The 17245-nt window shown below is 38.0% G+C and overlaps 1 protein-coding gene across 2 annotated transcripts in view; it reads right to left on the bottom strand.

Annotated features, from left to right (window-relative positions):
- The window catches only part of KCNN2 (potassium calcium-activated channel subfamily N member 2), a 186650-nt gene that overhangs the window by 14255 nt on the left and 155150 nt on the right, over nt 1-17245 (bottom strand). For both annotated transcript variants that reach the window (XM_007451206.1, XM_007451207.1), the window contains one exon: nt 12112-12222. In XM_007451206.1, coding sequence (XP_007451268.1) covers nt 12112-12222 — 111 coding nt within the window. The remainder of the gene's footprint in view (nt 1-12111; nt 12223-17245) is intronic.

The raw sequence follows: 17245 nt of genomic DNA, 5'->3' as shown, positions 1-17245 counted from the left end.
GCATTTACAAAGTTTTAGAGGTCACGTCATTGTTTCTCCCGAGCTCAGTGCTTTTGGCATAGCTGGTACTAAATAAATGTCTATGGTGTTAAATTTGTCACCATAGTAATTTGTATCATAAAAACTTCTAATCATAACCATAGATGCATATTTATCAACCAAAGGACCCTCCTGATACGAAGGGTGTACAGGTTTAAAGAAGAGACCTAGGATCTAAAGGGGTCAGAGCATTTCCATTTATTAATTCAACAAATTTATTGAGTCTCTATCAATCACTTGCTAGATACCATGAGAGCTGGTACGAGGGATTCACAGATATCTCTCAATAATTAGTAGCTGTATTATATGCTGCCAATTAAGTAATGGCCCAGTGCCACTATGAAATATAACTTATCTCCTCTACTTCACAGAACAAGGAAAGTGAAAGGTGGGCCCTTTCTTAACAGGAACCTTCTCTTCCTCTCTCCATTTCCTGTACCCCCAAAAAGACACACTCACACAGGGAAAAAGGAAAATAAGAACATTTGTTCTACCTCACTAATTGACATGTACACACTGCTATATTTAAAATATTGATAGATAACCAACCAGGACCTACTATAGCACAGGGAGCTCTGCTCAATAGTCTGTAATGACCTAAATGTGAAAAGAATTTGAAAAAGAATAGATACATGTATATGTATAACTGAATAACTTTGCTGTACATCTGAAACTAACACAACATTGCAATCAACTATACTCCAATATAAAATAAAAGTTAAAAAAAAAAATTAGGGGCTTCCCTGGTGGCGCAGTGGTTGAGAGTCCACTTGCCGATGCAAGGGACACGGGTTCGTGCCCCGGTCCGGGAAGATCCCACATGCCGTGGAGCGGCTGGACCCGTGAGCCATGGCCGCTGAGCCTGCGCGTCCGGAGCCTGTGCTCTGCAACGGGAGAGGCCACAACAGTGAGAGGCCCGTGTATCGCAAAAAAAAAAAATTAATGGTCAACTCAAATGCAAGTCTTTTATCAGAAAAATTTTGAAAGGCATAAAATAATCAGAAATTTTAGTACTAATTTGAGAAAACAAAGGCCCTATAAACCATTTATACTATTAAAAGTAGTTAACAATCACTAGATGCCTCTAACCCACTTTCATAGGTATAAAGGACATGACATGTTATATTGCTGGCTCCTAGGTAAATATTAAAGCTACAGGTAGTAAGGTAAAATATATTCTTTTATGTGAAACAATACTTTATAAACCACAAAAGTTCTTAAAGCTGATTGACTGTTAACTGAATGTTTGCTTCGTTCAACCCTATATGATACATACAATTAGAGAGTTATTTAGCAGGCTACTTTGTTTATAGGTTTCCTTTGCTTTTTACTGCATTCCTTTTCTTCCTCTTGCCTCTCCCTTCAGAGGCTTTTCTGAGGCAGGAGAGTTTCTTGCCTCTCATTCTGATAAGTACAGTAAAATGTTGCTCTATATGCTGTGGGTGATGCCTCCAGGATGCCTGGGGGACAAAGTCAAGGCCACTAATTCTGTGCAGCTTAGTAGGACATCATGTGCTCTCACTGCCCCTGCAGCAGCGGGGCTGGATGTGCTCAGGGCACCAACCTTTCTTGCCAGCCCAGTTCTCCTTGAGACCAGGTGCCTGCGGCGGGGTGAATGGAACAAGGCAAGGTCAAGGGATCCATGCCTTTGTATTTTAACCCACTGGGATGTGTAGCCAAGCAGGATATAAAAGCTACACACAGTAAATCCTCTAGAATTTCTGTTCACTTGTTAAGAGATATGCAAGAAACAAAATTACATAATTACATATAATTACATAATAAATAGTGTTCTTATTATGGATCTTATTGAGAATTCTTAACATGATTGGAAACACCCACAGTGGACATTAATATGTATAATTATCCTTCATGGTACGTCTAGCGACTTTAAATATTATGCCTGGGTTCTCAAAGTTTCTTTCCAAAATGAAAGTAGCCAGAGAGCCAAACTCCAAGATTTCTTTTTGGTTCAAACCTGAATGAATAGTAATTAATAATAATATATTTCCTAAAGCTTTAGCGTGGTAAACACATTGCGTCTGTAAGGTCATATGCTACGGATCTATTAAATAGCTGGTTTTGTCTTACTAAGCCTACTGATAAGTTATTGCTATTAGGCTTTGATTTTGAAATCCTTAGATTATTTAGGTTACATGGACCTATTGGCCATTTCTGAATTGCAGAGAGTCATGTAAACTTTTGGAATTATATAGGACAATCCTCCATTAATGCTAGTGCCCAGTGAATTGTGTGTTCTACTGTCAAACATAGTATTTTATGTGGTTAATGTAGTCCCACAGAGAAATGATTTCTGTATAAAATTGTTCCTCAAACTTTATACATGGTGGATAATTTTTCATGGAAATTGTTCAGTTTAGTTAAAACACACACTGGAAGGCTTGGAAGGTTCCATTTCTTCCTGGAAGAATAATCTATCATTTAAAGAAAAGAAATATGAATGTTAAAAAAGTCATATTAAGACTTCAGAATGTCTGTGACTACTATCCCTGTTGACCATCAAAAAACTTCCATGTAGTGTTTCAGGGGATATTTTCATTTTTAATCTGTCATCTTAGTAACTATGTATGGCTCTTAGGTCCTTGGTTATTATCCAGAAATTATTTTAGATTTTTTGTTCAAAAATTCCATAAATAACCAAATGGAATCAATGACACTCATTAATTGATAACTGTATAAAATAATACAGAGAGAACCATAAAAGGGCTATTATTTTCATATGTTATATTGAGTATAATAATGGAGTGGGAATCATAAACCAGAAATTTATGTTTGATTTTAATGCCATTTTAACATTTTCTTTGGTACTTAGTGACATTTTGCCTATAAAAATAGACCTGTCATCAAGCCTGCTCGAGTGTCTTTCTCAGACCTATTAGAGATCCTGTTTGCAAGAAATACTTCAAAGTAGCTGCACTTTTAAGCAATAGTAGTGAGATAACAGAATTAATAAAGCATCATAAGCATGATGGAGAATGTGAATTTTGAAACTAGAACAGTACTTTTTACTGAAAAAGCTTTCTACCAACAGTATGACTCCTAATTCAACAGTATCTAGAGGGAGTTTATCAAATGTATACAAGAACTTACGACAGAAAAGCAGTAATATCAGAAAACCCGATGACTGGGGAAATGAGTTCTAGTCACAAGAACAAAAGGAAGGTCATCTAGATCCATAGATCCTGAATCCATATTTCCCTAAAGGGGACCCAAGAGCAACATTAGCAAGAGCACAAGTGCATTTTTCCGCCAAGCAGCTAGAAACAGAACGTTCATCTGATTTACTGAAGGAACAGCATTATAAAAGCTTAAAATTATCTGATCCCTGGAACATAGCAGTTAACTCAGAACCCTGACTACATTAGGTCCAAGTATATTTTTGTGAAATGAATACCGTATTCCCTGGAAGAAGATGACAATAAATTCGGATGGTCAAAGAGTATCTGTTAAGGGGACTTGTCCCCGTCTCCAAATCTTTGGGGAATAACAAGCAAAAGCAGTGGTTCTCACTGTAGAGGTTTTGTCCCTTTAGGAGACATGTGGCAAAGTCTAGAGGCAATTTTGTTGTCACAAGTTAGGGGAAGTGCTGCTGGCATCTAACTTCTAGTGAGTGGAGGCCAAGGATGCTGCTATACATGCCGCAATGCACAAGAAAGTCCCATACAACAAATATCCAGCCCTAAAGGCCAATAGTGCTGAGGTTGAGGGACACTCAGCTAAAGTAGCTAAACTGTAAAATCAACCTGGAGTGTCTCCTGAAAGAAACTGGGAGACTTCTGTGATTCTCACATACATCCTCATCAAAAGCAGTATACAACAATGTTAAACGGTAGATTTTTAAATCAAAGCCCTTGTCTTTTCCAACTGCTAAAATGTTTCAATAATAAAGATATGGAATATCAATATCCCAAGGTAAATGTAAAGAAATTATTTTTTCCTTCTCAAAATAAAACATGGAGAAATCTGTCTAAATGTGCTAAGTTGTTTTTTAAAAAGTTTTCATTATGTGGATTGTGTTACAAGTTTTTTTTTCTATTGAAAAGATTTATCAATACATGGATATATATGGATTATATTGCTGTTTTAAGGTATTTTTCTACATAGTATCTTAAGTGTGGCACTAACTTAACTCCTGTGAAAACATAATCTTCATGATAAAATTATTTGGATTATACAAGGGACTTTATGGAAGAGATTTTTTTTTTTTGATATTGCACAACTTCTGATCCTTAAGATACATGAAACATGTACTACAATTTTGGATTAGATATGGACTAATAATGTAATGTGCACGTATTTTCGTTTCCTAGGATATCTTTGAAGGTTACAAGAACCCCAACCTTCCACTCGGCTCTTTTACCTCTCTCCTTCCACCCTCTGTGTACTTCCCTGTAACATTTAGAAATGTTCACGAATTTAGAGAATGAACTCAGGAACTGAAGAAAATGAGAGAAACCTGTGTAAAGTAGAAGACATTCCAAAGTGGTAAGTCCAGGTTGAAAGCATGGTGGCAACTAAGTGTCTTTGATCATCTAGAATTGTGTGGACCTACTAACTGCAATGAAGTCTCAAAATAGTGTCTGATAAGATGTAGAGTGAGTAAAAACACTACAATTAGAATGCTGCTTGAGACCTCTCTTGATTCTTTTATGGTAAAGTAGGACAACGTATTTTGTTATTTCAATGGCAGACCGATCAGATTCCATGTTGAGGAGTGGTTATATAGCAAGATGACTGCTGTAAAATAATTCTGTTATTTTTGACCTTGTTATTTTCGTGTCTCAAGTGACTATGAAGAGAGGCTAAAAATTTAGCGTGATACAAATCTTTTCCTTTTTACATGGGATACCTAGCCTCTGGGTCTTGGCTTCCATATTTGTATAATGGCTATGATCCTAGCACTTCATTCAGAAAGTTGTAAGGATGAAACAAGTGTGCCAGCCAGCGCTCTAAGGTGACATGCTTAAAGCAGTGGCTGGCACAGAGCGAGGGCTCTGTAAAACCTGTGATGACTGTTTTCTCCTGTCTGGATGCCATACCATTTTCAACATCTCTCTACCCCTACCTTGGGGTCCTAAAGGTAGTGGGTATTTTTTCTGTCTTTGCAACCCCAGTCTTTAGAACAGTGACTGTCTCACAGAAGCTCAGTAAAATATCAGTTGAATCACCTTCCCATAAAATTTTTTATAATACACGGATGGTATATTCGTTCTTACTCAATGCAATATTGGTCTCCTCTTGCATGCTGCAAACTTAAATGTTAAGTATGCCTCTTTTAGCTTTACGTGGTTTATTTTTATACTTGAGTAAATACCAAGGTTTTCCAATTACTTCCTGACTGACCTAAAGTTAGGAAGAGTTTATTCCCAATGTGAAAAAAATGGAACTGACTCCAAGAATGCCTTCACTTTAAACCATATCATTTCAGCTTCAGAGATCAAAGTAAAAACTATTATTGCCCAACATTGAAAGAAAACAGGAGCCCCGGACAAGATGGCAGAGTAGAAGGACCTGAGCTCACCTCCTCTGGTAAAAACACCAAAACCACAACTAACTGCTGAACAACCATCAGTAAAAAAGAACTGGAACCTACCAAAAAAGATATTCTACTTCCAAAGACAAAGAAGAAACCACAACAAGATGGTAAGAGGGGTGCATTTGCCATACAATCCCACTGGGTGGGTGACCCACAAAGTGGAAAATAATTATATTGCAGAGGTTCTCCCACATAATTATATCACAGAGGTTCTGAGCCCCACAACAGACTCCCAAGTCTGCAGGACTGGCATCAGGAGGAGGAGCCCCCAGAGCATTTGGCTTTGAAGGGCAGTGGGACTTGATCGCAGGAACTCCACAGGACTCGGGGAAGCAGAACTGTCGCTCTTGGGGGATGCACACAAGGTCCTGTGCACACCAAAACCCAGGGGAAAAAGCAGTGACTTCGTTAGAGCCTAGAGCAGACCTACCTGCTGCTCTTGGAGGGTCTCCTGGCGAGGTGGAGGGGCATCTGTGGCTCGCTGCAGGGAAAAGGACACTGGTGGCGGAGGTACTGGGGAGCACTCATAGGTGGGAGCTGTCTTGGAGGCTGCCACTTTTGATGCCAAGACCTTGCCCCATCCAACAGCCTGAAGGCTCCAGTGCTGGGACACCTTAGAGCAAGAACACAGCACTGCCCAGCAGCTGCTTAAAAGCTTCCTGAGTGCACAGCTGCCTAAAAATACACCCCTTGATATGGCCCTGCCCACCAGAGGGATAAGACCCAGCACCACACACCAGTGGGCAGACACCAGAAGCAAGAGGAACCATAATCCTGCAGCCTGTGGGACTGCAAACACAGAAAGTTAGGCAAAATGAGATGGCAGAGGAATATGTTCCAGACAAAGGAACAAGATAAAACCCCAAAAGAACAACTAGGTTAAGTGGAGATAGGCAAGCTACTTGAAAAAGAATTCAGAATAATGATAGTAAAGATGATCCAAGATCATGGAAAAAGAGTGGAGGCACAAACCTAAAAGATACATACAGGAAATGTTTAACAAAGATCTAGATAAACAAAGAGCAAATAACCAGAGATGAATAATACAATTACTAAAATGAAAAAATACATTAGAAGGAATCAGTAGCTGAATAAATCAGGCAGAAGAACAGATAAGTGAGCTGGAAGACAGATGGTGGAAATCACTGCATCAAAGCAGAATAAAGAAAAAGATGAGGACAGTCTCAGAGACCTCAGGACAGCAGTAAATGCACCAACCTTCACCTTATAGGGTTCCCAGGAGGAGAAGAGAGAGAGAAAGACCCTGAGAAAATATTTGAAGAGATAATATCTGAAAACCTCCTTAACATAGGAAAGGAAACACTCACTGAAGTCCAGGAAGTGCAGAGAGTCCCATACAGGATAAACCCAAGGAGAACCACACCAAAACACATAGTAATCAAATTGACAAAAATTAAAGACAAAGAGAAAACATTAAAGGCAAGAAGGGAATCCCCATAAGGTTATCAGCTGATTTCTCCACAGAAACTCTGCAGGGAGTGTCATGATGAAAGGGAAAAAGCTACAATCACGAATATGCTACCCAGCAAGGCTCTCGTTCAGATTCAATGGAGAAATGAAAAGCTTTTCAAACAAGCAAAAGCTAAGAGAATTCAGCACCACCAGACCAGCTTTACAAAAAATGCTAAAAGAACTATAGGTGGGAAAGAAAAGGACATAACTAGAAACAAGAAAATTACAAATGGGAAAGCTCATCAGTAAAGGCAAACGTACAGTGAAGGTAGGAAATAATCCACACACAAATATGATACCAAAACCAGCAAGTGTGAGAAGAGGAGAGTTCAAATGCAGGATACTGGAAATGCATTTGAAACTAAGAGACCAGCAACTTAAAACAATCTTATAGACTGCTATATCAAGACTTCATGGTACCCACAAACCAAAAACCTACAACAGATATACACACAAAAAAGAAAAAGGAAACCAAACACAACACTAAAGATAGTCATCAAATCAGAAGAGAAGAGAGCAAAAGGGGAAAGGAAGAAAAAAGACCCATGAAAATAATCCCAAAACAATTAAGAAAATGGCAACAGGAACATACATATTGGTAATTACCTTAAATATAAGTGGATTAGATGCTCCAACCAAAAGACACAGACTGGCTGAATGGATACAAAAACAAGACCCATCTATATGCTGTATACAAGACACTCACTTCAGATCTAGGGACACATACAGAATGAAAGTGAGGGGATGGAAAAAGATATTCCATGTAAATGGAAATCAAAAGAAAGCCGGAGTAGCAATTCTCGTATCAGACAAAATAGACTTTAAAATAAAAGACTGTCACAAGAGACAAGGAAGGCCACTACATAATGATCAAGGGATCAATCCAAGAAGAAGATATAACAATTATAAATATATATGCACCCAACTTAGGAACATCTCAAAACACAAGGAAAATGCTAACAGCCATAAAAGGAGAAATCAACAGTAACACAATAATAGTGGGGGACTTTAACACCCCACTTTCAGCAATGGACAGATCATCCAGACAGAAAATCATTAAGGAAGCACAGGTCTTAAACGACACATTATATCAGATGGACTTAATTGATATTTATAGAGCATTCCATCCAAAAAGAGCAGAGTACACTTTCTTCTCAAGTGCTCATGGAACATTCTCCAGGATAGATCATATACTGGGCCATAAACCCAGCATTGATAAATTCAAGAAAACTGAAATCATACCAAGCATCTTTTCCGACCACAATGCTATGAGATTAGAAATCAACTACAAGGGGGGGAAAAAAAACTATAAAAAACACAAACACGTGGAAGCTAAACAATGTGTTACTAAACAACCAATGGATCACTGAAGAAATCAAAGAGGAAATGAAAAAAACCCTAGAGAAAAATTAAAACACGATGATCCAAAAGCTATGAGACACCTTTAACAGGGAAGTTTATAGCAATACAATCTTACCTCAGGAAGCAAGAAAAATCCCAAACAAACAACCTAACCTTACAGCTAAAGCAACTAGAGAAAGAAAAAACAAAACCCAAAGTTAGTAGAAGGAAAGAAACCATAAAGATCAGAGCAGAAATAAATGAAATAGAAACAAAGCAAACAATAGCACAGATTAATAAAATGCAAAGCTGGTTCATGGAAAAGATAAACAAAGTTGATAAACATTTATTCAGACTCATCAAGAAAAAGAGAGAGAGGGCTCACATCAATAAATGAAATGATTGAAATGAAAAAGGAGAAGTTACAACGGACACCAAAGAAATACAAAGGATCATAAGACTACTACAAGCAACTATATGCCAATAAAGTGGACAACCTCAAAGAAATGGAAAAATTCTTGGAAAGGTACAATCTCCCAAGACCTAACCAGGAAGCAATAGAAAATATGAACAGACCAGTCACAAGCACTGAAATTGAAACTGTGATTAAAGAACGCTCAACAAATGAAAGTCCAGGACCAGATGGATTCACAGGCGAATTCTATCAAACATCTAGAGACGAGTTAACACCTATCCTTTTGAAACTATTTTGAAAAATTGCAGAAGGGACACTTCCAAACACATTCTATGAGGCCATAATCACCCTGATACCAGACAAAGATGCCACAAAATAAGAAACTTACAGGCCAGTATCACTGATGAACATACATGCAAAAATCCTCAACAAAATACTAGCAAACTGAATCCAACAGTACATTAAAAGGATCATACACCCATGATCAAGAGGGATTTATCCCAGGGATGCAAGGATTTTTCAATATTTGCAAATCAATCAGTGTGATATACCACATTAACAAACAGAAGAATAAAAACCAAATGATCATCTCAGTAAATGCAGAAAAAGCTTTTGACAAAATTCAACACCCATTTATGATAAAAACTCACCAAACTCACCAGAAAGTGTGTAGAGAAGGAATATACCTCAACATAAGGGCCATATATGACAAACCTACAGTTAATATCATACCCAATGGTGAAAAGCTGAAAGCATTTCCTCTAAGATCAGGAATAAGACAAGCGTGTCCACTCTCACCACTTTTGTTCAACATAGTTTTGGAAGTCCTAGCCATAGCAATTAGAGAAGAAAGAGAAATTAAAGGAATCCAAACTGGAAAAGAAGTAAACATGATATGACATGACACTATACACAGAAAATTCTAAGGATGACACCAGAAGACCATTAGAGTTCATCAATGAATTTGGTAAAGTTTCAGGTTACAAAATTAATACACAGAAATCTCTTGCATTCCTATACACTAACAAACAACTGAAGGTCCGAAAGAGAAATTAAGGAAACAATCCCATTAACCATTGCATCAAAAAGAATAAAATACCTAGGAGAAACCTACCTAAGGAGGTAAAAAACCTGTACTCAGAAAACTATAAGACACTGATGAAAGAAACTGAAGAGGACACAAACAGCTGCAAAAATATACCATGTACCTGGATTGGAAGAATCAATTACTGTCAAAATGACTATACTACCCAAGGTAATCTACAGACTCAATGCAATCCCTTTTAAATTCCCAATTTTCTGCAGTTCTAGAACAAAAAGTCTTAAAATTTGTTTGGGAAAACAAAAGAACCTGAATAGCCACAGCAATCTTGAGAAAGAAAAATGGAGCTAGTGGAATCAGGCTCCCTAACTTCAGATTATACTACAAAGCTACAGTAATCAAGACAGTATGGTACTGGCACAAAAACAGAAATATAGATCAATGGAACAGGATAGAAAGCCCAGAAATAAACCCACACACCTATGTTCAATTAATCTACAATAAGGAGGCAAGAATATACAATAGAGAAAAGACAGTCTCTTCAATAAATGGTGCTGGGAAAACTGGACAGCTACATGTAAAAGGCTGAAATTAGAACATTCTGTAACACTGTACACAAAAATAAACTCAAAATGGATTAAAGACCTAAATGTAAGACCAAATACCATAAAACTCTTCCAGGAAAACATGGAACATTCCTTGACATAAATTGCAGCAATATCTTTTACGATCCACCTCCTAGAGTAATGAAAATGAAAACAAAATAAACAAATGGACCAAATTACACTTAAAAGCTTTTTCACAACAAAGGAAACCATAAACAAAACGAAAAGACAACACACAGAATGGGAGAAAATATTTGCAAATGATGAGACTGACAAGGTCTTAATCTCCAAAATATACAAACAGCTCATACAGCTCAACAACAGAAAACCAATCCAAAAATGGGCAGAAGACCTAAATAGACATTTCTCCAAAGAAGACATACAGATGGCCAGGAGGCACATGAAAAGATGCTCAACATCACTAAGTATTAGAGAAATGCAAATCAAAACTACAATGAGTTATCACACCAGTCAGAATGGGCATCATCAGAAAATCTACAAACAACAAATGCTGGAGACACTGTGGAGGATAGAGAACCCTCCTACACTGTTGGTGAGAATGTGAATTGGTGCAGCCCTGTGGAGAACAGTATGGAGGTTCCTTAAGAAGCTAAAAATAGAACTATCATAAGATCCAGCAGTCCCACTCCTAGGCATATATCTGGAGAAAACCATGGTTCGAAAGGATACATGCACCCCAATGTTCATTTCAGCACTGTTTACGATAGCCAAGACATGGAAGCAACCTAAATGTCCATCTACAGACGAATGGATAAAGATGATGTGGGGGCTTCCCTGGTGGCGCAGTGGTTGAGAGTCCACCTGCCGATGCAGGGGACGCAGGAAGAACCCACGTGCCGTGGAGCAGCTGGGCCCGTGAGCCATGGCCGCTGAGCCTGCACGTCCGGAGCCTGTGCTCCGCAACGGGAGAGGCCACAACAGTGAGATGCCCGCATACGGCAAAAAAAAAAAAAAAAAAAAAAAAAAAAAAGATGATGTGGTACATATATACAATGAAATATTATTCAGCCATAAGAAAGAATGAAATAATGCCATTTGCAGCAACATGGAAGGACCTAGAGATTCTCATACTAAGTGAAGTAAGTCAAAGACAAATACCATAGATGTCACATACGTGGAATCTAAAAAAATGATACAAATGAATTTTTTTTTTTTTTTTTTTTTGCGTTACGCATCCCCTGCATCGGCAGGCAGACTCTCAACCGCTGCGCCACCAGGGAAGCCCCCATACAACTGAATTTATGTACAAAACAGAAACAGACTCACAGACTTCGAAAACAAACTTATGGTTACCAAAGGGGAAAGGAGTGGGAGGGGATAAATTAAGGGTTTGGGATTAACATATACATACTACCATGTATAAAACAGATAAACAACAAGGACCTACTGTATAGCACAGGGAACTCTACTCATTATTCTGTAATAACCTATGTGGGAAAAGAATCTGAAAAAGAATAGATATATGTGTATGTATAACTAAATCACTTTGCTGAACACCTGAAACTAACACAACATTGTAAATCAACTATATACTCCAAAAGAAAATAAAATGAAAATTTAAACCAAAGAAAGAAAAAACACTAGTATTCCCCTTGGAGATATAAGGTTGGTAACTTACTCTTTTTGTCAGTTGAGTGTCCATCATGAAGTTGTGCACGTGCTTTTCTGCTTTGGTAAGTTCCAGCTTCCTTGCGACCACAGCTACCACCAGGGCTGTGCAACCAGCACCCTGAAAACCATGAGAGAAAAGAACCCCGAAGAGTTATTATTTTTGGTCTCAAGCACATTCAACAATGTTTTGTACTAAGTACATTACTACAGTTTTTAATCTTCAGATAGTTATCAGTGTCTTCCATCAATATGACAGAAACTGCATGGCCAATACGAGCAAGTAACATGCCTTTAGCTTGACGGTAAAAACTTAAAATAGGTGAACTAAGAACAAATGTGTTTGTATCAAACACATTTTAATCATAAGAAATAAATGGTAAAACAGCAACTTGCTGAATTTTCAGGAACTTAAAAATAGAGCAAATCAGTTATACATGGATATACAAATTAGTGAACTAGCATAAATGCACAGAGAGGAAATAATTATTCTCTAAAAATAATATTCCATAATCTTCTGTGAAGATAAGACCAGCAGGTCTTCAGGACAGTCAACTGTGAAAAGCCAGGAACGGAAATTGATACATTATGTGCACAACTTGAAACGTGTCCACATGCAGAACAGAAAGGATCACAGTGATCTGAACCTGGACAACAGACATACGTGAAGTGCTGAAGGTCAGGGATAACAGCCTTATTATTCCAGAGGTTTACCAGCATGAAGAAAGGAATGGGCTACCTTTATTTTGATAAACTCAACAGTGATCCTTTTTTGAATTATAGGCTATTGTGCTGATCTCTTAGGAAGAGTCATGTGACACTGTATGGTGCCCCAGAGATTAAAGCCTTCCTGCTCCATGATCAAGGTGCATGCATTCCAAGTTGTGAGGTATGGGGTCTTCTTGGTTGAAAGACCAGTGACTACGTGCAGGGTCAGGAGGCAAGGCTGGGGCACCTACAGGAGGGCCCAGGCGAGGAAGTCCAGATCTCCAGACAGAATCTCAACCTTGGGAGGACCACAGAGAATCAAGATTGCCTAGCTGTCTCAGTAGGCAGACAACAATGAGCCACAGGGCACAGGCAGGACCCACAGAAGAGGGCCGCAAACAATGAGACTTTACAATATGTGGGGATCTTTCAACAGACTGGAATCCTTTTAAACTACTTTTAAATAGCATCCCTTTTATGTTAGCTAAGATGGTTAGGATGCTCACCGTATAGCCATCCAAGAGTCTCAAATTCGCACAAGGTAACCTGGTTTTCCTCATTCCCAATAGGTCTAAAAATCATGAGTTATATCTAAGTTTGAGGGAATGGTTATTACTTACAGCATTTCCCTAATATATTATGAATATATTTTTATATCTATAATATTTAAAGACAATATGATATTTAAACAAGGCAGAAACTTGTAATACATAATTTGCTAATTTTATTTTTTAAAAGGAATTCATATTTGTGAAGCAAAGAAATAAGCCCAGCTGTGAAAAGAGCATCTCTCTCAGTGGTTGGAATACCAGTAAGTTATTTAGTTCTTTGTGCTTTCCTGAAGAGTCCACATTTTCTACAATGAATACATACTACTTATACAAACAAATGCTTACACATTTCAAAAATGACAACAGTTTGTAGTTTAAGAAAACATCTAACCTAACCTTTACATATCTTTATTAACCTTAAAAAAACTCAACCTAGGAAAATGATCTTTCTTCATACTTATTTTTGTTTTATTAAATAATTAATTATAATCATCTCCATTTGAATTGATAAATGTAATTTAGCCATTCAGTTACTAACCAAAGAAGGAAGTTTTGGTCTCACTGAGTGAGTTGTTGCAACAAATCTGGCAGGAGGGACAAGACTGAGGAGAAAGGGAGAAAATAAATACACTTGCCCTGTCTTGCTACAACCGGATAATTACAATCATAGAAACATGGCCTTATTAGTAAGTTGATACCGTTTAAATATAATATTTCCAGAGGGTTTAAATATCCCCTTCCACCTAGCTCTATGGAGAAATCAGTATCCTCAGAAATGAAGTGGTACTGATGATAGAAGCAGAGAAAGAAGCCAGAAGGTATTAGACCTACCTGGTTTAACCTTCAGATTTTGGAGATGAGGCAATTAAGGCAGAGTAAGTGATTATTCAATTATGAACTCAGAGTAGCATTGGTATATTTCCCACCCTTTACCTCATCTCATAATACTTTTCTGTATATGTAAGATCACATATATTCTTACTTGTGGTCACTTCCACATTCATGACACAATATGAAGCACTGTATTTCAAAGCAAAACAAATACTCTTAGAGTATGAATGTTTAAAAATTGAGGAATATGGTTAGTTACCAAAATAAGGCAAAACATTATTCTTATTTTATAACTGGTGCAACTTTTAAATCAGTGTTTTTTAAACTTAAATGTGACTAGAATCTTTTAAAGCTCTCCAGGTGATTCCAACACAAAGTCACTACTTCAAGTGAAGGATGATATGGAAAGAAAATGGCAAACTCCATTACTTACTTTCTACTTTAAACACGAGGTAAAGGTTCTTACGAGAGTCATTTCACTTATGAAGACATTATGATAAACAAGGAGCATAAAGGAAGAGGACAGAGAGGACAAGGTCAGAAATATATGGGCTGTGTGATAGCTATCTTGATATTTTGGGCTGTGTATAGACAATGAAAGCAAGTGATTTTTATGGCTGGATACCAAGGAAAGAAAAGAATGGCCTTTGGAAGCATCTACACCTATTATGTTGACTTTCAGACACCTGCCGCAAAATCTAAATAAGTTACAGTATACTGATGAGAGGCTAGTCTGAATTGGTGGTGGAAGGAATCAGTGGCCACTCAGGCTAGCCTTCTGTACCTACCCACAGTATGATGGCATTTGTTTGACAGGAACGGGATCACCTGTTGCATGTAGGCTCCCAGGCATTCTTCAGTCAGTGAGCCAAGGGAAAGTCAAGAGCTTTTTAATAAGCAGCAGATATAAAAATCTGAGGGGCTCCTACCACTGGAGAGATAGCTGTAAGTGGCAGTTGGCACTATAAGCTGAATATTGTTCTCCTCTGGCAGGAGGCCACTGCTGCAATTCTTCTGGAAAGATATCAAAATCCCAACAGGAGTGGAAAATCACTGGTATCAAGAGCCTTTGGAAGTTGATTTTTATTTGTGCTTATTCTTGAGTGATATTTTTTCCCACTGCCGGCCCATTTCTTGCTGAGTGTTCTCTAGCTCACCAGTGTCTTGTGTATTAAATGATTACCTCTGTTGTAAACTAGAGAAGCAAGTGAATCTGACAATTAAGTAATTAGTGAAACCATTGCCTATATCCCTCACTCCATTATCCTAACTGACCCTTTAAATTGTACCCCAAGAGCCACTTAGAAACCTCTTTTTCTTCAAAGTCCATTACTCCTTATATGTAAGTCTTATACCTCCCCAGGTTCTTAATAAATCATAAGAGGTTTTGATATGTATAGAATCGGGTTTCAGAAAAGTAACTTAGAAAAAAAAAACTTTTAGAGTTATGCAAAATGAAGCTGGCTTACCCCTGAAAGGTGCAAGGTAAGTTCCTGCCAACATATTAATTGTTATAGTAATTTAAGTAACGGCATGATGTTATTGTCCACTCAGTGTCTATTTCCTGGACTATTCTGTTTCATAAAATGAATAGAATGAAAGTAAATATGCTTTTACAACATTTTCTCCAAGTCTTGTCATGATCACAATGGATATAGAAACAGTTGGGACTAACATATGTTATTCTCTGAAATTAAGATCCCTGCATGCCTTTAACAAGATGAGTCATAGTCCTTTCGCCAAAGTCAGAAAATGTATCCTGGTTACTTTTCTCTCATTTCACTTATGTTATTAAGAAAAAGCTAAGCAAATAACTAACTTGCCACTTCAAGATGCTCAGACAACTAAAAACTAAATAAAAAACAAAACAAAACATGGTGTTTATGACTCCAATACATTAAAGTCAAAGGTTTAGGTTTTCCTTGGCTAGTTTATCATCTTTCCTTCTAACAAATTAGATGTTGCAAGAGAGAGAGGAGGAGTGGGGGAGAGAGGCCTTGTCCTTAGAAAAGTAAGTATTAATGCTCATTGTGCCAGATCAAAGTGAACAGACAAATGACAATCAGAACACATAAGCTATAGTTGAATCCCAACACCTGGAGAGTCTTAGATGCTGCCAAATTAAAATGCAGTGCCTGCATAGCAAACGAAACTGTAAAAAAAAAAAAAAAAAGACAACCTACAGGATGGGAGAAAATATTTGTAAACAATGCGACCGACAAGGGCTTAATCTCCAAAATATACGAACAGCTCATACAACTCAATATCAAAAAAACAGGGACTTCCTGGTGGCGCAGTGGTTAAGAATCCACCTGTCAATGCAGGGGACACAGGTTCAAGCCCTGGTCCGGGAAGATCCCACTGGCCACAGGCAAATAAGCCCATGCACCACAGCTACTGAGCCTGTGCTCTAGAGCCCACGAGCCACAACTACGGAGCCCATGTGCCTAGAGCCCATGCTCCACAACAAGAGAAGTCACCACAATGAGAAGCCCGCACACTGCAATGAAGAGTAGCCCCCACTTGCTGCAACTAGAGAAAGCCCACGCACAGCAACAAAGACCCAATGCAGCCAAAAGAAAAAAAACGACTCAACTGAAAAATGGGCAGAACACCTAAATAGACATTTCTCCAAAGAAAACATACAAATGACCAAGAGTCACATGAAAAGATGCTCAACATCATTAATTATTAGAGAAATGCAAATTAAAACTACAATGAGGTATCACCTCACACCAGTCAGAATGGCCAAAAAGTCTACAAATGACAAATGCTGGAGAGGGTGTGAAGAAAAAGGAACCCTCCTACACTGTTGGTGGTAATGTAAATTGGTACAACCACTACAGACAAGAGTATGGAGGTTCTTCAAAAAACTAGAGTTGCCATATGATCCAGCAATCCCATTCCTGGGCATATATCCAGACAGAACTACCTTCAAAAAGATACACGCACCCATATGTTCACAGCAGCACTATTTGCAATAGCCAAGACATGGAAACAGCCTAAATGTCCATCAACAGATGAATGGATAAAGAAGATGTGGTATATATATAT

The sequence above is a fragment of the Lipotes vexillifer genome, unplaced genomic scaffold, assembly GCF_000442215.2.
Source record: "Lipotes vexillifer unplaced genomic scaffold, Lipotes_vexillifer_v1.1 scaffold91, whole genome shotgun sequence".
Taxonomy (NCBI): Eukaryota; Metazoa; Chordata; class Mammalia; order Artiodactyla; family Lipotidae; genus Lipotes; species Lipotes vexillifer.
Note: the sequence above shows the minus strand (reverse complement) of the source record. Positions and strands in the feature narration are given on the sequence as shown.